The 18,099-nt window shown below is 37.1% G+C and overlaps 1 protein-coding gene across 1 annotated transcript; it reads right to left on the minus strand.

The window, feature by feature from the left end:
* Nucleotides 1-1,008: 1,008 nt before the first annotated feature.
* Nucleotides 1,009-18,062, minus strand: LOC124449553 (mitochondrial Rho GTPase 1-A-like). The gene is made up of 25 exons (XM_047000490.1): nt 17,420-18,062; nt 16,986-17,044; nt 16,831-16,912; nt 16,483-16,526; nt 15,995-16,048; nt 15,248-15,337; nt 15,129-15,158; nt 14,935-14,985; nt 13,374-13,475; nt 13,058-13,099; nt 12,620-12,676; nt 11,532-11,640; nt 10,551-10,671; nt 9,129-9,213; nt 8,546-8,581; nt 8,025-8,134; nt 7,658-7,758; nt 7,171-7,262; nt 5,918-5,956; nt 5,474-5,557; nt 5,283-5,408; nt 3,262-3,327; nt 2,413-2,469; nt 2,252-2,325; nt 1,009-1,473 (listed from the first exon to the last, which is right to left on the minus strand). Exons 1-25 carry the CDS (start codon nt 17,454-17,456, stop codon nt 1,347-1,349), a joined length of 1,875 nt encoding a protein of 624 aa, XP_046856446.1. The 5' UTR covers nt 17,457-18,062; the 3' UTR covers nt 1,009-1,346.
* Between the last annotated feature and the right edge of the window lie 37 nt (nt 18,063-18,099).

Consider the following 18,099-nt stretch of genomic DNA (forward strand, 5'->3'; position numbering starts at 1 on the left):
GGGTGAATATCTTTGAGCCTCACCATCTACAAGTGAATATCTTTGAACCTTACCATCTACAAGGGTGAATATCTTTTGAACCTCACCATCTACAAGGGTGAATATCTTTTGAGCCTCACCATCTACAAGGGTGAATATCTTTTGAACCTCGCCATCTACAAGGGTGAATATCTTTCGAACCTCGCCATCTACAAGGGTGAATATCTTTTGAACCTCACCATCTACAAGGGTGAATATCTTTTGAACCTCGCCATCTACAAGGGTGAATATCTTTTAAACCTCGCCATCTACAAGGGTGAATATCTTTTGAGCCTCACCATCTACAAGGGTGAATATCTTTTGAGCCTCGCCATCTACAAGGGTGAATATCTTTTGAACCTCACCATCTACAAGGGTGAATATCTTTTGAGCCTCACCATCTACAAGGATGAATGTTATAAGTGAAAAGCGGTTTTGCGTTTACAGTTCAGCGGTCAAAAAGTATTCACGCACGAAACATGACGATGCCAAACTTGCTAGTTGTAGAGCGTTATGCATTTTGTTGAACTATATTATAGAAGCATATGACAGGATAGCATAGCATAGCCAGGCCTAACTTGACATAACAGAGCTAGGCATACCATAGCATACAATAGCTTACCATACATAATGCACCACACCGATACAATAGCTTACCATACATACTGCACCACACCACAACACAGTGCACAACACTAGCGCCATACAATAGCACCATAGCCACCAGATTACAATAGCCATAGCTTACCATACATAATGCACCACACCACAACACAGTGCACAACACTACAGCGCCATACAATAGCTTACCATACATACTGCACCACACCACAACACAGTGCACAACACTACAGCGCCATACAATAGCTTACCATACATACTGCACCACACCACAACACAGTGCACAACACTACAGCGCCATACAATAGATAGCATAATACAATACAATACGATTTGAAATCCAATATAACACAATATTACACCATAGCATAGTATAGCACAGCATGTAATTTATACGATTAACATTGCAAGTGGCATGTTTCTTTACTGAAGTAAAATTCCCAGTGCTTGAATTATTTGTTTTGGATTTTTTTCCAAGAGGTAATAATCCCTTGCCAACATCAAATGTTAACACAATCTACGCTTGAAATACGTGAAGTACACCGTATATCAAATTAAATATAATAATTCTATTCCAATGCTTTAACTGGGATTGTAGAAATTTGAAAGTAACAGATGAGCTTTAAAAAGTTTCCAAATTACAGCTAGTTTTTAGTAAAGCTTTCCGGCAGTGACAAGTTTTTAAAGTTTCCAAGCGCCATTTATAATTACGTTTTATTGTGCCTTAAATATTTGTATAAAAGAAAAGCTCCAGCAGCCAGACAAGCTGTACCAAAGCCGAGCGATAAGACTGTAGTTGTCGAGAAAAATTGAGATTTTCGACCAGTGAGATGGCTGAAATGAAATGCAACATGTGAAAATAATTGTCGTTATACTACTGACCTGAAATAATGTTTGGTCCATTGGCTTGCTATTAAGTATAAGTGTACGTTAGGAGGTCAACTTTCATATCCACTATGGGCAATGAATACATAACCAAGTGAATTGATGAAAATGGATTGATGAACATGGATTGATAAAATGGATTGATGAATATGGATAGATGAACATGGATTGATGTATTTGGATTGATGTATATGGATTGATAAAAATGGATTGATGAATATGGATAGATGAACATGGATTGATGTATTTGGATTGATGTATATGGATTGATGTATATGGATTGATGAATATGGATAGATAAATATGAATTGATGTATATGGATTGATGAATATGGATTGATGAACATGGATTGATGAATATGGATTGAATGAACATGGATTGATGAATATGGATAGATGAATATGGATTGATGTACATGGATTGATGAACATGGATTGATGAATATGGATTGATGAACATGGATTGATGAATATGGATTGATGAATATGGATTGATGAACATGGATTGATGGATTGATGTATATGGATTGATGAATATGGATTGATGAATATGGATTGATGAACATGGATTGATGAATATGGATTGATGAAGATTTATTGACTAACATATTTTACCATGAATTCAGTAAGTCAGTAACAAAACGTTATCTTGCACTTTTGAGCTCCAACATGCACGAGATCAAATATTTAAATTAAAAAGTAAAACAAGGAACAATAAAACACTTACGGATATACGGCCAAGTGAGTAATTGTCTTGAAAACGTCTTTCGTTAAAGTCGCTTTCGTTAAAGCAGAGAAAGGCTTGAAAATGAAGGAAAAATGTTTTTAGTCATAGGTATTTGGTAGGGTCGGGCGGGAAAAATATTCAATTTCAGAAATCATACATACCACAGGTGCAGGTAAATTATTCAAAGAACAATAAAGAGAGGGTTGGATCTCCGAATCCTACAGGAAAAAAAGATGTGTACATATACATACAACATGTCTATCTGGTGATGGATAATGAGGGATACAACGCTATAAAACATTACGTAATGTACAATAAATGAATGGATATTCAAGCCTGTATTCGAAAAGCTTGCTAACACTAACGAGTGGGGATGAAAATCACCTAGAAATTTGCCAGAAGTTTGCTTGGTTTGAAATATTTAAGCAATAATATTATCATCGACGGGTAAATTTCTTGGTCGTTCATTAGAGGGAGCGCGATTCTTCATTCTTGTGTCGCATTCAGCAAGTGAGTGCACTTTTAGAATACGGACATTAAGGTCGTATCATGGAAACTTTACATGTTTGTAAATGTACATCGTCCAGGTTGGTATAGTCCTGAGAAGGACTGTTTTTGTTGTTTGTACACACAATACAATGACGTAAGAGCTAGATAACAAATACGGCTAACCTGACGTTTACTCCTCATTTGACTCTGAAGATGTCTACCGCTAAGGTTGTCGAAACGTCAGTCAACATCAACAACAACAGTCCCTCTCAGGATTACACTAACCTGGACGATCTACATCTACAAACATGTAACGATACTCCCGGGTTCAAACCATTTACTTTATATAGATACCTTTATGGATAGATAAACATAAGGAAGTTGAAAACCTGCTCGGAGACTTGCTACAGTAAAAAATTCTTAACCTTGCAGATGTGTCTCATTTCGACAGAGTTTTAACGGTAAAATAATCTTCCTATTCAAACAAGTCGAAAGCAATGTTAAAATGTAAGAGCTCTCACCTGTACGACGGCTGGCAGATCTGATTTAGAGGCGATGAACAAACATGGAACACCAGACATTACGTTCTACGAACGAAGAAAGAAAATTCTCAGGAAAAGGAAATGAATTGAGACTAATGGCATCATTTTTTTTTTTTGACTCTGAAGATGAATACCGCTAAGGTTGTCGAAACGTCAGTCAACAACAACAAAAACAGTCCTTCTCAGGACTATACCAACCTGGACGATCGACATTTACAAACATGTAACGATACTCCCGGGTTCAAACCATTTACTTTATCATTATAGACTATTATCCAGTTGAAAATTGTCATAACGTCTTCAATCGCGTTATAAGTCAAGTAAGAATCCTGGATTCGTGTTTCAAAATGCGAAGAAAGATTTTTGAGACGCTGTAGCAACATGGAATTCTTTACTTGACGACATTTTAAGGCCCCGTCCACACGCATACGGATATTTTCGTATCCGCAACAAAAAAGTTGCGGATAAGCCTTTGGGTCCACATGCATCCGAATATTTGAGCGGGTTATCCATAAACTTTTGAATCCGCTCTCTAGAGTGAAAACTTTCGTATCCGCCAACAATTTGAATGCGTGTGGACGGTGAATTCGGATATTTTTCACCAAGATTGCCTGGCAACTATTATAGCGCGTTTAAAATGTCGTCATATTTGCTTCAGATCGATTCCAATCGACCACTTCTACATAGCGTTAGATGTTTTGAATTCTAGTGTGACTTTCAGTAAGAGTTCAACCTCATCATCAGTCCAAATGAAGGAGTCCGTCTTGCTCCTCTAAATCTTTTACGATTTCTGTCCCAATTATGACGTGCACATTCAAACAAAACCGAAAAACGTTTGCACGCACCGACCGAATTCAAATTGCTAACAATTTCAAAAAATGCGAGGGAAACGGACAGCGCGAAGTCCTGGGAACTATAATAAATCCGGATAATATCGAGCTACATGTGGACGCAAAAACATTTTTATACGCAACCTGATCAGCAACAAAATAGTTGCGGATACGAAAATATCCGTATACTTGTGGACGGGACCTTAGAAATATAAAATGAAAAAAAAATTCAAATAGCCTAATCTTGTTTAAACGCGGATTCATAACCAGGACAAGCAGACAACTTTAAACAATACAAAATAAACGAGATTCCAAACACAGGAATCCTGTTTCCTTGATATTGAAGATAAAGCAAGAGTTCTAACACAGAGAAGGTATTATTTCGCAGACATTGGTCTAACGATGCCTTCGGAATAAAAACGAAATATTATCTACTCTAAAAACCATGACCAGCCGACAATTTAAAAAAGTATAGTAAAAAACAAATTCCGAAGAAGCAAGACATCTTGAGATTGCAAAATATGAATCAAAACAAGACGAGAAGTAAACTGTAAATGTTCGACTTTATTTCAAAGTCATCCTCAGACAGAATGATGAGGATGACTTTGAAAAAAAAGTCATCATTCTGTCTGAGGATGTCAAAGTCATCATTCTGTCTGAGGATGTCTTGTTTCTTCGGAATTTGTTTTATATTATATTATCTACTCTGTGTTTGAGCTCTTGCTCTATCTGGAATATCACGAAAACTTGATGTCTGTATTCGGAATCTATTTTATTTTCAATAGAAGGCACGAAAACTTGATGTCTGTATTCGGAATCTATTTTATTTTCAATAGAAGGCACGAAAACTTGATGTCTGTATTCTGAATCTATTTTATTTTCAATAGAAGGCACGAAACTCGATGTCTGTATTCGGAATCTATCTTATTTTCAATAGAAGGCACGAAAACTCGATGTCTGTATTCGGAATCTATTTTATTTTCAATAGAAGGCACGAAAACTCGATGTCTGTATTCGGAATCTATTTTATTTTCAATAGAAGGCACGAAAACTCGATGTCTGTATTCGGAATCTATTTTATTTTCAATAGAAGGCACAAAAACTCGATGTCTGTATTCGGAATCTATTTTATTTTTAATAGAAGGCTCTGTCGAATATTGAACTGCATACCTCGTAATGCTCGAGGACTTTAGAAAATGAGCTGGGATCTGATTGGTCGTACAGAAAACAGATGACGTCACATTTCTTGCTGTTGAGCAACTCGATATCAACCTGATTCCAGGTTATCTTACATAACTAAAAAAGATGGCCACACATGCAATTTATGAATTGTTAAGAAAATAAACATTGCTGAAACTTACAATTAGATATTTTTCTTGACCACTTAAATCTACAGTGTTAATCGTGAACTTCGTCTCGGCGACATCCTTTCGCCCCTCGATTTCCTAAAAACATATCCACCTTTAAGTCTGGTTCGCATTAGTAATGATTCATCTCTTAACATCCTCACGTATCCCTAAATATCCCCATGTATCCCGAAATACCCCTCGCATCCCTAAATATCCACACGCATCCCTAAATATCCCCCGTATTCTCTTAATCAATTTCTTTACTATCTCTAAATATCCCCACGTATCATCTCAATCAATCTCCCCACGTATCCCTAAATATCCCCACGTATCTCTAAATATCCTCACGTATCATCTCAATCAATCTCCCCACGTATCTCTAAATATCCTCACGTATCATCTCAATCAAATTCCCCACGTATCTCTAAATATCCTCTTAGTTAATCCCCCACATACCTCTAAACTTCTGTTAACAAGTCCTTGTAGCAATGTTGTCTGTTGAAGAAATGTAAAACAATGTTTCGCAAACAAATTATTACAAGAAAACGCATGCTTTCAGGGATATTAGAGATTAAATGTCCCACAAACTGAGGGAGGTTTAGGGGACATTTAATCACTAATATCCACGAAAGCACGCGTACTTTGTAATAACATGGTTTCGGAGAGAATAATCAATGCATTAGATTCTTCCGTTTGACAATAATTTCATCAAACTTTGAGTTCACTGATTTGAATATTTTCAACCATTGATGGTGTTCAAAGGAATATTGTTCATGGTCAGCGAGGGAATAGAGAAATTGGTCAAGCTTTTTTAATTGCGAATTCTGTTGTCGAACTGGTTCAGTGAGCCTGTGTATGAGTTTGTTTTGAAAGTACATATAGAAGTTTAATTATAGCATAAGTTGTTGATGGCGGAATATGGCCAATCACCGTTTTTCACAAGTTAATAATTAGGAAGTTGCCGACGCAGAGGAAAGGAGATTTCTATTGCCACACAACGACATACACGGTGGAGCAGAAATGATCAAAGGGTTGTAAAAACGAGTTTCCCGATTGTGTCTCAAGTATTGACGATTTAACAGCCGAATGCTAATTTTGATATCGAAGTGGTGTGGTTTCAATTAACTTGCCGAAGACATCTTCCATCGACCTGAATTAAAGAATGAGTATCAGGGTCATGCTTTGCGCGCACAATGTTTATATTTTCATACGGGAACTTTCGTGCACTTAAGCAGTCCGATGTGTATTTAGTAGAGGTTTTGTTTTGTTTATTGACTTATATGATCATATTTATTTATAGGAAGCATTTATGGTTGATAGTTTGACTGTTGCTGCGATATTCATGTCGTATTTTATGCTGTACTTATGTACTTAAATCAAACATATTATAGTCGCCATTTTCGGGGTCCTTTAAAATGGCCAACCAAGCGCGCAAAGCATGATGCTGATACTCATTCTTTAAAATGATTCAGCCATTGAAAAGTCAAGATGCAAGCCGATGCAATTTCTTCAGGCAACGAGAATAAAATGTGGAAACAAGACGTTAAAAGAAATATTGATGAGGGATATGTAGAACTAAAATTCCCTCATCCCTATGCTTGAAGGAAATACGTCAGTAAACGTCCCCGTGGTAACAAAAGATCGCGAGGCAACCATTTTATTACGTGATTTAATATTGTTTCCAACAGCTATGTATGATTAGCACTTACTCTGCCCGCTCCTGGTGGTCCGATGACGTTACAACGAAATACTTTTCTCGATGTCTGTCGCTTGGAAAGATCAACATCTTTACTACGAGTGACTAAAAATACAAAATGACACCGACTTTATGATAAGATAGGGAAGCTTTTAGCGAAGGAATAGGGACGGATTGGTTTCTTAAGAATTGCTTCCTTCCCCTGAGTTTTGCGATAGAAAGATAACTTCGATGTATTTGTACAATGATGTTGTCATTACTAGGAATATTGCTTATCTTTGATGTACTGGTACTGCGCTTAATTTATATATCATTCGCAACTTTGTATATATCAGGAACAAGTACGTAAGAGTGAATTTCATACGACAAAATCCTGCCATCACTTATCACAAAAAGCGTTTCTTTGACCTCAAATTGTTTCCATACAACTTCAGCAGACACATATCATACTATCATGTACCATACAAAATGGACAACACAAAATTTTAATATCATTTTACCAGTAACAGCTGTAGACAGTTGTCTTTCCACCTCGCCATGCATATAGCCAAAGTATGAAAGCCACGAAAAAACTCGATTACAATCCAAATATGTCGTCAGACTAAACGCAAAAAAAAGCGCGTTACCCAAAATACTTCATTACTTGTATTACATTATACATCGATGTACACGCATACACCCACAAGGCTATGTAGTTATCATATGTGATCCATCCATGTTCATTGGTTTGCGTGCAACTACATTATACATCGATGTACATTAAGGTACATACACCCATAAGGCTATGTAGCTATCATATGTGATCCATCCATGTTCATTGGTTTGCGTGCAACTACATTATACATCGATGTACATTAAGGTACATACACCCATAAGGCTATGTAGCTATCATATGTGATCCATCCATTCTCATTGGTTTGAATGCAACTCAAAACCTCTTCATTCCAAGGCATTATTGGACACACACTAAATAGATCCTACAAAGAAGGGAACTGCTTTTAAAAGTGTCTGTTCATGTGACGTCATGACGGCCATGTTGGTAGGACCGATGTTAAGCAGAACTTAAACATTAATTCTTTGCACTGTATTTAACTGATTATTTTTTTTTGGATCGGGTGAGAGTAGAAAAGACTGCATGTTTGCCAACAATAACATGACAGTGTTTTCGAAACAAGTTCTGCTTGAAAAAAACAACAACAAGCATTTGCAATGCCAATTTATGAAATTATATCAGTTAAGATAAAAGTAAAAAACGATCAAGAGGTCGAAGCTAGCCCTATTGTCAAGCTCATCGCGGTTTACAGTGTATGTTGGTGTTTGTTGCGCCGTAAATATAATCTCTGTATATCAAACGACAAAACGGTCCAACAAAATAAGTTCTTACAAACCTCCAGTTCCTCCGGCGATAGAGCGCCATCTTTATCCTAGATCAAATCATCAACACAATAAAGTTTACAAACATCCTACAACTTTATGCACCTACATCCTACAACATTCTACAAAATCCTACAAATTTATGCACCTACATCCTACAACATCCTACAACATCCTACAAATTTATGCACCTACATCCTACAACATCCTACAACATCGTACAACTTTATGCACCTACATCCTACAACATCCTACAACATCGTTCAACTTTATGCACCTACATCCTACAACATTCTACAACATCCTACAACTTTATGCACCTACATCCTACAACATCCTACAACTTTATGCACCTACATCCTACAACATCCTACAACATCGTATAACTTTACGCACCTACATCCTACAACATCCTACAACAACATCCTACAACTTTATGCAACTACATCCTACAACATCGTACAACTTTATGCAATACATCCTACAACATCCTACAACAACATCCTACAACATCCTACAACTTTATGCAATACATCCTACGACATCCTATAACAACATAATACAACTTTGAAATGTGCTGAAACGATGATCACACACCTTATCACATTTCTCAAAAAGTCTTGTAAAAAAATCATTGCCAAGTTCTGAGAGTTCAGTTGTAGAACGTGAAGGAATATCCAGTCTGGGAGACAAGAAAGAACGACATGCAAATTTCTACAAGATTTGATCTGATGAGCTTAAACTATCCCTCCTGCTTTATACAGTTGCAACGTTCAGAACAGGGGGGAGTGTTCAAGTTCATTTGCTATTGTTGGCAGTGACAAACGGTATGAGTATATATATGCATATTTTTACTAGATTTGGTGTGATGAGCTTGGTTTCTCCCACCTGCTTTACATAGTTACAAAGTTCCGAACAGGGGGGAGTGTTTATAGTCATCCGAGAAAATTTGGTAAAAATTTTATATATGGTTACACTGTACCCACAAAAATGACCCAAAACAAATCGATCACACAATACTGGAGGCAAATTTAAATTGCACACAAAAGCAACAAAAAATTGGTGAAACTTAAACTTAACTTTACATTTTAAATAGATAACGATTGTATTTGCATATAAATTTTTTAAAAGTATAGTGGTCTACTTATAAAATGTCTATTTAGTATCGTGCTGGTAAGATCATACGGTAAACTTCACTTGCTGCGGCGTATCAGGGATTAAGTAACTAAGGGTGATCAAAATTGCATGTTTGTACATGTAGATCATCCAGGTTAGTAGAGTCTTGAGAAGGACTTTTGGTGTTGATGTTGCCTGACGTTTTCAAAACCTTGACTCTGAAGATGACTACCGCTAAGGTTGTCGAAACGTCCGTCAACAACAACAACAACAGTCCTACTCAGGACTATACCAACCTGGACGATCGACAATTACAAACATGTAACAATACTCCCGCGTTCAAACCATTCATTTTATGATGATCAAAAATGGCGCATAATTCTTAAATTTATAATGCTTCCCATCAAACTTTCCCCGAACCGAGAATCAAGGGCAGAACAATGCTTCTTTGACAGGAGGGGTGAAGATTTTCCTAGGGGGTGCATCGTTATCCTAGCTTAAGTTGGTCTTACTGTACAATTTCATAGCCTCTAATACTGTTATATTAATCGTCTACAGTACCTACTACCATTTTGAAATTTTCCTTGGGTGGCGGTGCCAGAGACTTTTTGGGGGAGATATGTACCCCCCGTTCAATTCCCCCAGAAAATCCTTGTACCTGGTCTAACCAGTGCTGTAGAACTAAATTTATCAGGTGGGGGCTCTCTCGAGTTTTTGTCAATAGTGTCCTTTTAAAATTACCCATTTTAAAGGTAGAAGGGAGGCTGCTCCCCCAAGCGCCCCCCCACTTCTACAACACTGGGTCTAACTCAAAACAACTTAGAGACCCCAAAGTATTAAGTTAAATGAAAGTATTGTATACGTAGTTAGAACAATTTTTCTTTTTCTTTCCTAGATCCTCACCCCGCATCGCCGTAATCCTCTCTCAACTCCAAATCGTCGCCATAACCAAACTTTCTTAAAACAGTCCACGTGGTCTCGTGTCTTCCTCTTTCCATAAAGAGTTTATGGAGGAAAAGAAATCCTAAGAAGACAATTCAATCTTTTAGAGTGAGCTCCCAGTACACTGTTCACGTGTTTGCATGTGACGTCATTGCAGCCATGTTGGTCATGGTTATGACGTGTTTGCATGTGATGTCATGGTCGCGTTGTTGGTCATGGTTTTGACGTGTTTGCATATTCTGATTTGTGTTCAATTGAGCACATTTTCACAAACCCCCACCAGACTAAATTGCTCAAAAATATCCACAAATATCCATCGAAATCACTGATATATATAAAAACTGGATAACGCAACCTATTTCTGGTGCCTAGAAAATTTTGAAGCCAATCTTTGACAGCGGCGGCCATATTGGACTATCCACTTCTCGTGTATATTTTATAATGAATTTGTCTCGTATTTTGTATTTTTGTCATTTTCTCTTTCCGAAATCATGCCAAATCTTTTATTATATTTAAGTAACGTGAGAAGATTTCTATATGAAATTTAGCGAACATGGCTTCGCCTAAAACCGTTCTATTGCAGTCTTGTCATCATGATAATTCTTTTTTGTCCCAAGAGTAAAACATATGACGCAAAACAAATGCGAGAGTAGCAGTTTGTTATATAAAAAGTACATAACGAAAATGAAAAAGTGAATAGTCCAATATGGCCGCCGCCAGGCTTCAAGTGAAGAACTGATTTGCGTTATCCAGTCTTTATATAGATCAGTGATCAAAATCTAGTCCAAACATTTCCTACAAAAACATTCTGTAACCGTCCCAAACAAACACCGCTGACAACAACAAAATGGCTGTAAAACATTACGTCACTTATATCGTAGTGATTACAAGAAATACAGATCCGAGTGTTTCTAACCAATCATAATCAAAATTTCATCGTACCGGTTAACGTGAGCCCGTTGTTCTTCAAACCATCAGCGGTGTTTCGTTTGACGCAATTTTTTACGTCATTAACCTCTTCATCTTTGAGAGGTGACTTGAAACATTGATACTATAAATATTTCATGAATATAAACAGTAAGCTAATACATACATCATTTGCTCATCATTAGAGCACATTGGACATTCAATTACACTCTTTGACTTAGCGCTGTAGAATGTTCATTAAGACGAAGGAACATTCAATAGCACTAGTCGACAATCAATAACATTTATTCAAGGGAATATTGAAGTAGCATTAACGTACTTTCAATAGCACTTGTTGACAATCAATAACATTTATTCAAGGGAATATTCAAGTAGCATTAACGTACATTCAATAGCATTAGTGGACAATCAATAACATTTATTCAAGGGAATATTCAAGTAGCATTAACGTACATTCAATAGCACTAGTCGACAATCAATAACATTTATTCAAGGGAATATTCAAGTAGCATTAACATACATTCAATAGCACTAGTCGACAATCAATAACATTTATTCAAGGGAATATTCAAGTAGCATTAACGTACATTCAATAAAATCAAAGGAAGGATCATTGAAATAAAAGCAGACATTAAAATAGACATGTTTACATTTTGTATAAAAGACGTCTTTCTTCACAGAAAGTTTGTCGCATATACTCTTTCGCAACTACAACATGGCACTTCTCTGTAATACAAAGTAATGTCTTTTTGATTGTCTGCTTTTATCTGATAAAGCTTACAACGCATTTGATAGGTTGGTGATGTCGTCACTATTTATTGACAACCAATCATGTTGCAAATTCGTTTTTACGCACTGCTGAAGATTCCACTTACGCAGTTTTAACAGACTTTAAAGCAGGGGTGGGCAACATACGGCCCGCAGGCCGGGTCCGGCCCCTGAAGGGATTTTGACTGCCCCGCCGACTGTATCCGACCATTGAATATTGAATATTATTCATGTAATAATCCGGCCCACCAATAACTTCATTTTCCTAAATCTGGCCCGCCGACTGGAGAAGTTGCCCACCCCTGCTTTAAATGTTTTAAATAACAAATGTTTACCTGAAATCTATTTAATTCTTCATCGTCCAAAATCCTATCACCTTTCAAATCGCAAATCTAACAAGATTGAAAATATCCCAATCGCTTACATAACAGGACTAAAGATGTTTAAAAGCAAAATTTGCGTCCAGGGCAGGTCCGGGGGTGTCACAAAAAAATTGACACAAGAAGGGGGGGGGGATTTAATATTACGAAAATATGGGTAAGGTCTTTTCGGGGCAAATGATCTCCGTGGGTTTAAGGACTCGTAAATTCTTACCTGTGCATAACGTAAATGAGAAATTCTTAGAGTTTGTTGAAAACAAATTTCAGATAGTTTTTTTCAGTCGAAAATAAATCGGGGAGAGGGGAGGTGAGCGTCATTTCTCTCCATAATATTGTTTTTCTCTCAATTACAATCTCAGAGAGAGATACAGCACATGTAAATGACCGACAAACCTTGAATATCCGAGTAAGAGCGCGGGCGCAGGGTTCCGTCAGCTGAAAAATTATAAATGCATCGATACTTAGTGTAAACGACTTCAGTGCTGTTGTACAAGCATCACTAGATAATTGACAAATGTTTCTTCAGTAAACTGGTCACACTCGCTTTTTAATGTCTGAAAGTTTGTTTATCGAAGATTAATGAAATGCTATGACCGTCTGCTAAGTTTGATAAATTACGAGCGATGGACAGATTCATAAGATAATTTATGAATTCATATCTGCCACGACAACGCAAAAAGTTGTTTTTCTATATACAAGATTTAGAAACCTCTTTCGTTTCCTGCGAGTACAACGGATCTTCGGGGTAGAGAACGGACTTTTGAGCGTAAAAAAACATTTCTGAAATATTCTTGACCAATTTTGCAGAGCACTGAAAGAAATAAAGAACTACATGTCACAAATTCTAGATCGTAAAGAAGAAAGCTTTAAAGCAGGAAAGTGTACATTTGAGGAAAAACGGACTTGTATACTGGTGATTTTATTGGCATTATAACTGACTTTAATGTTTTTATGCTACAAATACACTTGGTTAAGTCGCGCTCAACTTGGTAGATATGCTTTCAAAGAAACTAAACATAAACACACTCATGGTTGAGTTCAATAACATGGAGACCGTTTTTATGATTTTTTGAATTTAACCAGACAATTTCGATTTTTGTTTATTGCTTTTTTATCGTGAATTTTTGATAAACAGACCTCATGAATATATGGCGCGAGGGGTGTACATGCACCCTGTCCCCCCTGGGTACTGGCCTGATTAAGCTTACATGCGTTACAAACAAATGAAAATCGCCATAACGTACCAATATAGATTTTGAATAGTATTTAAAAGAGCTGCGTGGCCATTTTCAAGCACACCCCCAAACCGAGTTTTCTCTTCTTTCAAAAAACCGAGATAAAATTTCTGGACCCGCAAACGTCTCGTGATTATCGTTTTGCAAAGCTAGAACTGAGCTAGAACCGCAGAGCTCTCGTGTTTATCGTTTCGCAAAGCTAGAATTGAGCTAGAACCGCAGAGCTCTCGTGTTTATTGTTTCGCAAAGCTAGAATTGAGCTAGAACCGCAGAGCTCTCGTGTTTATCGTGCCGCAAAGCTAGAATTGAGCTAGAACCGCAGAGCTCTCGTGTTTATCGTGCCGCAAAGCTAGAACTGAGCTAGAGCCGCAGAGCTCTCGTGTTTATCGTGCCGCAAAGCTAGAATTGAGCTAGAACCGCAGAACTCTCGTGTTTATCGTGCCGCAAAGCTAGAACTGAGCTAGAACCGCAGAACTCTCGTGTTTATCGTGCTGCAAAGCTAGAATTGAGCTAGAACCGCAGAACTCTCGTGTTTATCGTGCCGCAAAGCTAGAACTGAGCTAAAACGCAGAGCTCTCGTGTTTATCGTGCCGCAAAGCTAGAACTGAGCTAAGAACGCAGAGCTCTCGTGTTTATCGTGCCGCAAAGCTAGAACTGAGCTAGAAACGCAGAACTATAGTGTTTATCGTGCCGCAAAGCTAGAACTGAGCTAGAACTGAGGAGCTCTCGTGTTTATCATGCCGCAAAGCTAGAACTGAGCAAGAACTGCGGAGCTCTCGTGTTTATCGTGCAAATAAAATGAAGACAGTAATCGGTTATGATCACACAAATAGTGATGGCTAAACGGGGATATAAATGTACGCAAACATACACATGTATGTAGAAAGAACCGATCAAATAAATCTTGGGCAATGACCATGCAGTTAGATGAAAGACATGGGAACGAAAGCAACGTTGTGAAGACTGGGACGACTACCAATGTCAACCTCTTGGTTTGTATTTTAGTGTAAATTGCATTTTCATTATCTCATTTACCTCAATACAAGTTTTGACTTGTGAATATTTGTTCATAATTTCAATCAAAGTCTAAAATAGAAGATTATTCAACATGATTACTGTAATCAATGTCGAGGCGTGAAATTTTACGAAATTTTTTAGTTAGATTTTACTATAGTCTAAATTACGCCGTAATTTAGATAGGATATGAACGTTAGTAGGATTAGACTTACATCCATTGTGCTATGTTCGGACAAATCGCTCTAAGAAACAGGAAAACAATTAGGAATCATAAAAAATTAATTTATACCATTGTATGTGCATCATAAGATAAGTATAAAAGATTTTTTACCTTATTTCCAACAAGAATCATTGGTTTATTTTGAGGAGTGCCATCATCGTCATTACAATTCAACACCAAAGGAATCCAATAGCTTTCAATCTGGTGAAAAATGATGATTTCATTAAGTTGTCAACAAAAGCTTTTGGTCAGGGTGTGGGAGTGGCATTACGTATTATTACATATTTGCAAGTGTTGATTTACAGAGAAATCTTTGCCTTAACTCTAGAGGATGTTGCTGTCAACACCAATGATGACAGTAGTAACCTGAACCATGACTGTACTAATCTGAACCATGACTGTACTAACATGAACCATGACTGTACTAACATGAACCATGACTGTACTAACATGAACCATGACTGTACTAACCTGAACCATGACTGTACTAACACGAACCATGACTGTACTAACCTAAACCATGACTGTACTAACCTAAACCATGACTGTACTAATCTGAACCATGACTGTACTAACCTGAACCATGACTGTACTAACCTGAACCATGACTGTACTAACCTAAACCATGACTGTACTAATCTGAACCATGACTGTACTAACCTGAACCATGACTGTACTAATCTGAACCATGACTGTACTAACCTGAACCATGAATGTACTAACCTAAACCATGACTGTACTCACCTAAACCATGACTGTACTAACCTAAACCATGACCGTACTAACCTGAACCAGCAATATCTACCAACATCTCAAGCTCATTATGAAATACATATCGAGAAGAGAGTTTAAACTAACCTTTTCAATAGTCTCTGGATTTGTGACATCATAAACAATACAAATGACATCAGCCTAAACAACCATAGCAACAATACATAAGACATCAGCCTAAGCAACCATAGCAACAATACATAAGACATCAGCCTAAGCAACCATAGCAACAATACATAAGACATCAGCCTAAGCAACCATAGCAACAATACATAAGACATCAGCCTAAGCAACCATAGCAACAATACATAAGACATCAGCCTAAGCAACCATAGCAACAATACATAAGACATCAGCCTAAGCAACCATAGCAACAATACAAATGACATCAGCCTAAGCAACCATAGCAACAATACAAATGACATCAGCCTAAACAACCATAGCAACAATACAAATGACATCAGCCTCAGCAACCACAACAATATTTGTCATAAAGTTTTCTTCAACTTTTCAATGGAGAGCCTGACAACTCTAAATTTGTTAACAGATAGAGCAAAGCATCGAAGTTCGTCAACCTTAAAGATTTCTTCATCTAGAACATCTGGTGTTTGCTCAAAGCCTAAAGAATAGAAATTATACAATATATCTACCAGTAATTATGTGAAATAAATGGGCACGGCTCAATCTGACAAAAAGCAAGATCAACACTATTGATTTTGATCTACATTTATCATTTATCACATTACTTTGTGTTAATTTGATCTGAACCAATAAGAAACCCATGATCATATATGTACATACAGACCCATATTCACAATAATTATCAAAGTAAGTATGAAAAGCTATCCGACAAGTTTATCAAATGGATTATCATAAAATCCTTGCCAATAAAGTACAAGAATCAAATACAAAATTCCTCCTACTTGAATAGTCAACAATGTGGGTTGGTATTTGTTCTGGTGTGACATCTGCTGGAATGGTGATTTCTTCAGCTCTAGACGGGACCTGAGTGTTGTAAAAATTGCAAGAAATCATGCAGTGATTCGCAATCTCGAAAAAATTGCAAAATTATACTCACATTCTCGGGAAACTCTTCACTAACAAGGGCCAAAATTAGTGACGTTTTTCCAACTTGCTCTTGAAAAGAAAAGACAAAATTAAGCATGGAGAAAAAGACAAATTCTCTATGAAAGTTTTATTTTGATTCTCTGTTCATGAAAGTGAAACATAATGCAGACCAGGCACATGTCACAATCATAATACACAAATCAATTGACTGACAGCGACAGTAAGAGCTGCAGATCATTTTCGAACAAAAATTGATGACACCACTTATATATAATGGCCAGTTAATTAGCCTATTAGAATGAAAAAACTCCGAAAGAAAGACTTTGGGTAAATTACGAACAAAGTAATTTATCACTTTTTCCAAGTGACTGTCTGTAGCATCATGTTTGAAATATTACCTTAATTCTTCAATAGCATTTTCAAATTTTACGTATCTATCCATACCTTCACCCACAAGTAGAATACGAACGTCTTTCTTCATTGCAAAATATCAATGAACGCTATTATTGTAAGTTTTGGAAATCTTGCCAGCGAACCCATTCATTTTGAATATTGATCGATTTAAACTCGGTCTCAGCCCCCCAGGTTTTGTTACTACCGGAACTCTTGTAGAAAAAAGTGTACGCACTTCCTGTAAGTCGGTTTGCAATTGTAGAAGTTTACTATCGGAATCAAAGTGGTACTACGTACTTCGAAGTGGTGGTGTTTATGAAAGTTTTCCAACACAAATACAATAGCTGTGCTTCTCAGTCGCCTGGGTATCTTTGCATGTTTTCTCGACACACGAAACCGGAAATACCAATAGTCATCAGGATTAAAAATAAGCCCTGAGATTGTCTGAAGCATGTACATTAATAACATGCTCTTTAAACAATAGGCACAAGAAATTTGATGAAAACGAAGTAGATATTGTTCGTTTCACCACCGCCATACTGCAGTGTGGTTTATCCCAACCAGTTTAAACCTCCGTGTCAAGTAAGCACGAAAATAATGTACCATTTGCGCCCATTCTAAGGCCACCAGTTAAAAATATCAAAGTTTACACAAAGTCAACAACGCCACTTCTCACAACAAGGGGTCGGGGATGTTTGTTTTAAATAGTTATTATTTCCACAACGTTTTCG

Source organism: Xenia sp. Carnegie-2017, unplaced genomic scaffold (assembly GCF_021976095.1).
Source record: "Xenia sp. Carnegie-2017 unplaced genomic scaffold, XeniaSp_v1 HiC_scaffold_23, whole genome shotgun sequence".
In the NCBI taxonomy this organism is placed as follows: Eukaryota; Metazoa; Cnidaria; class Anthozoa; order Malacalcyonacea; family Xeniidae; genus Xenia; species Xenia sp. Carnegie-2017.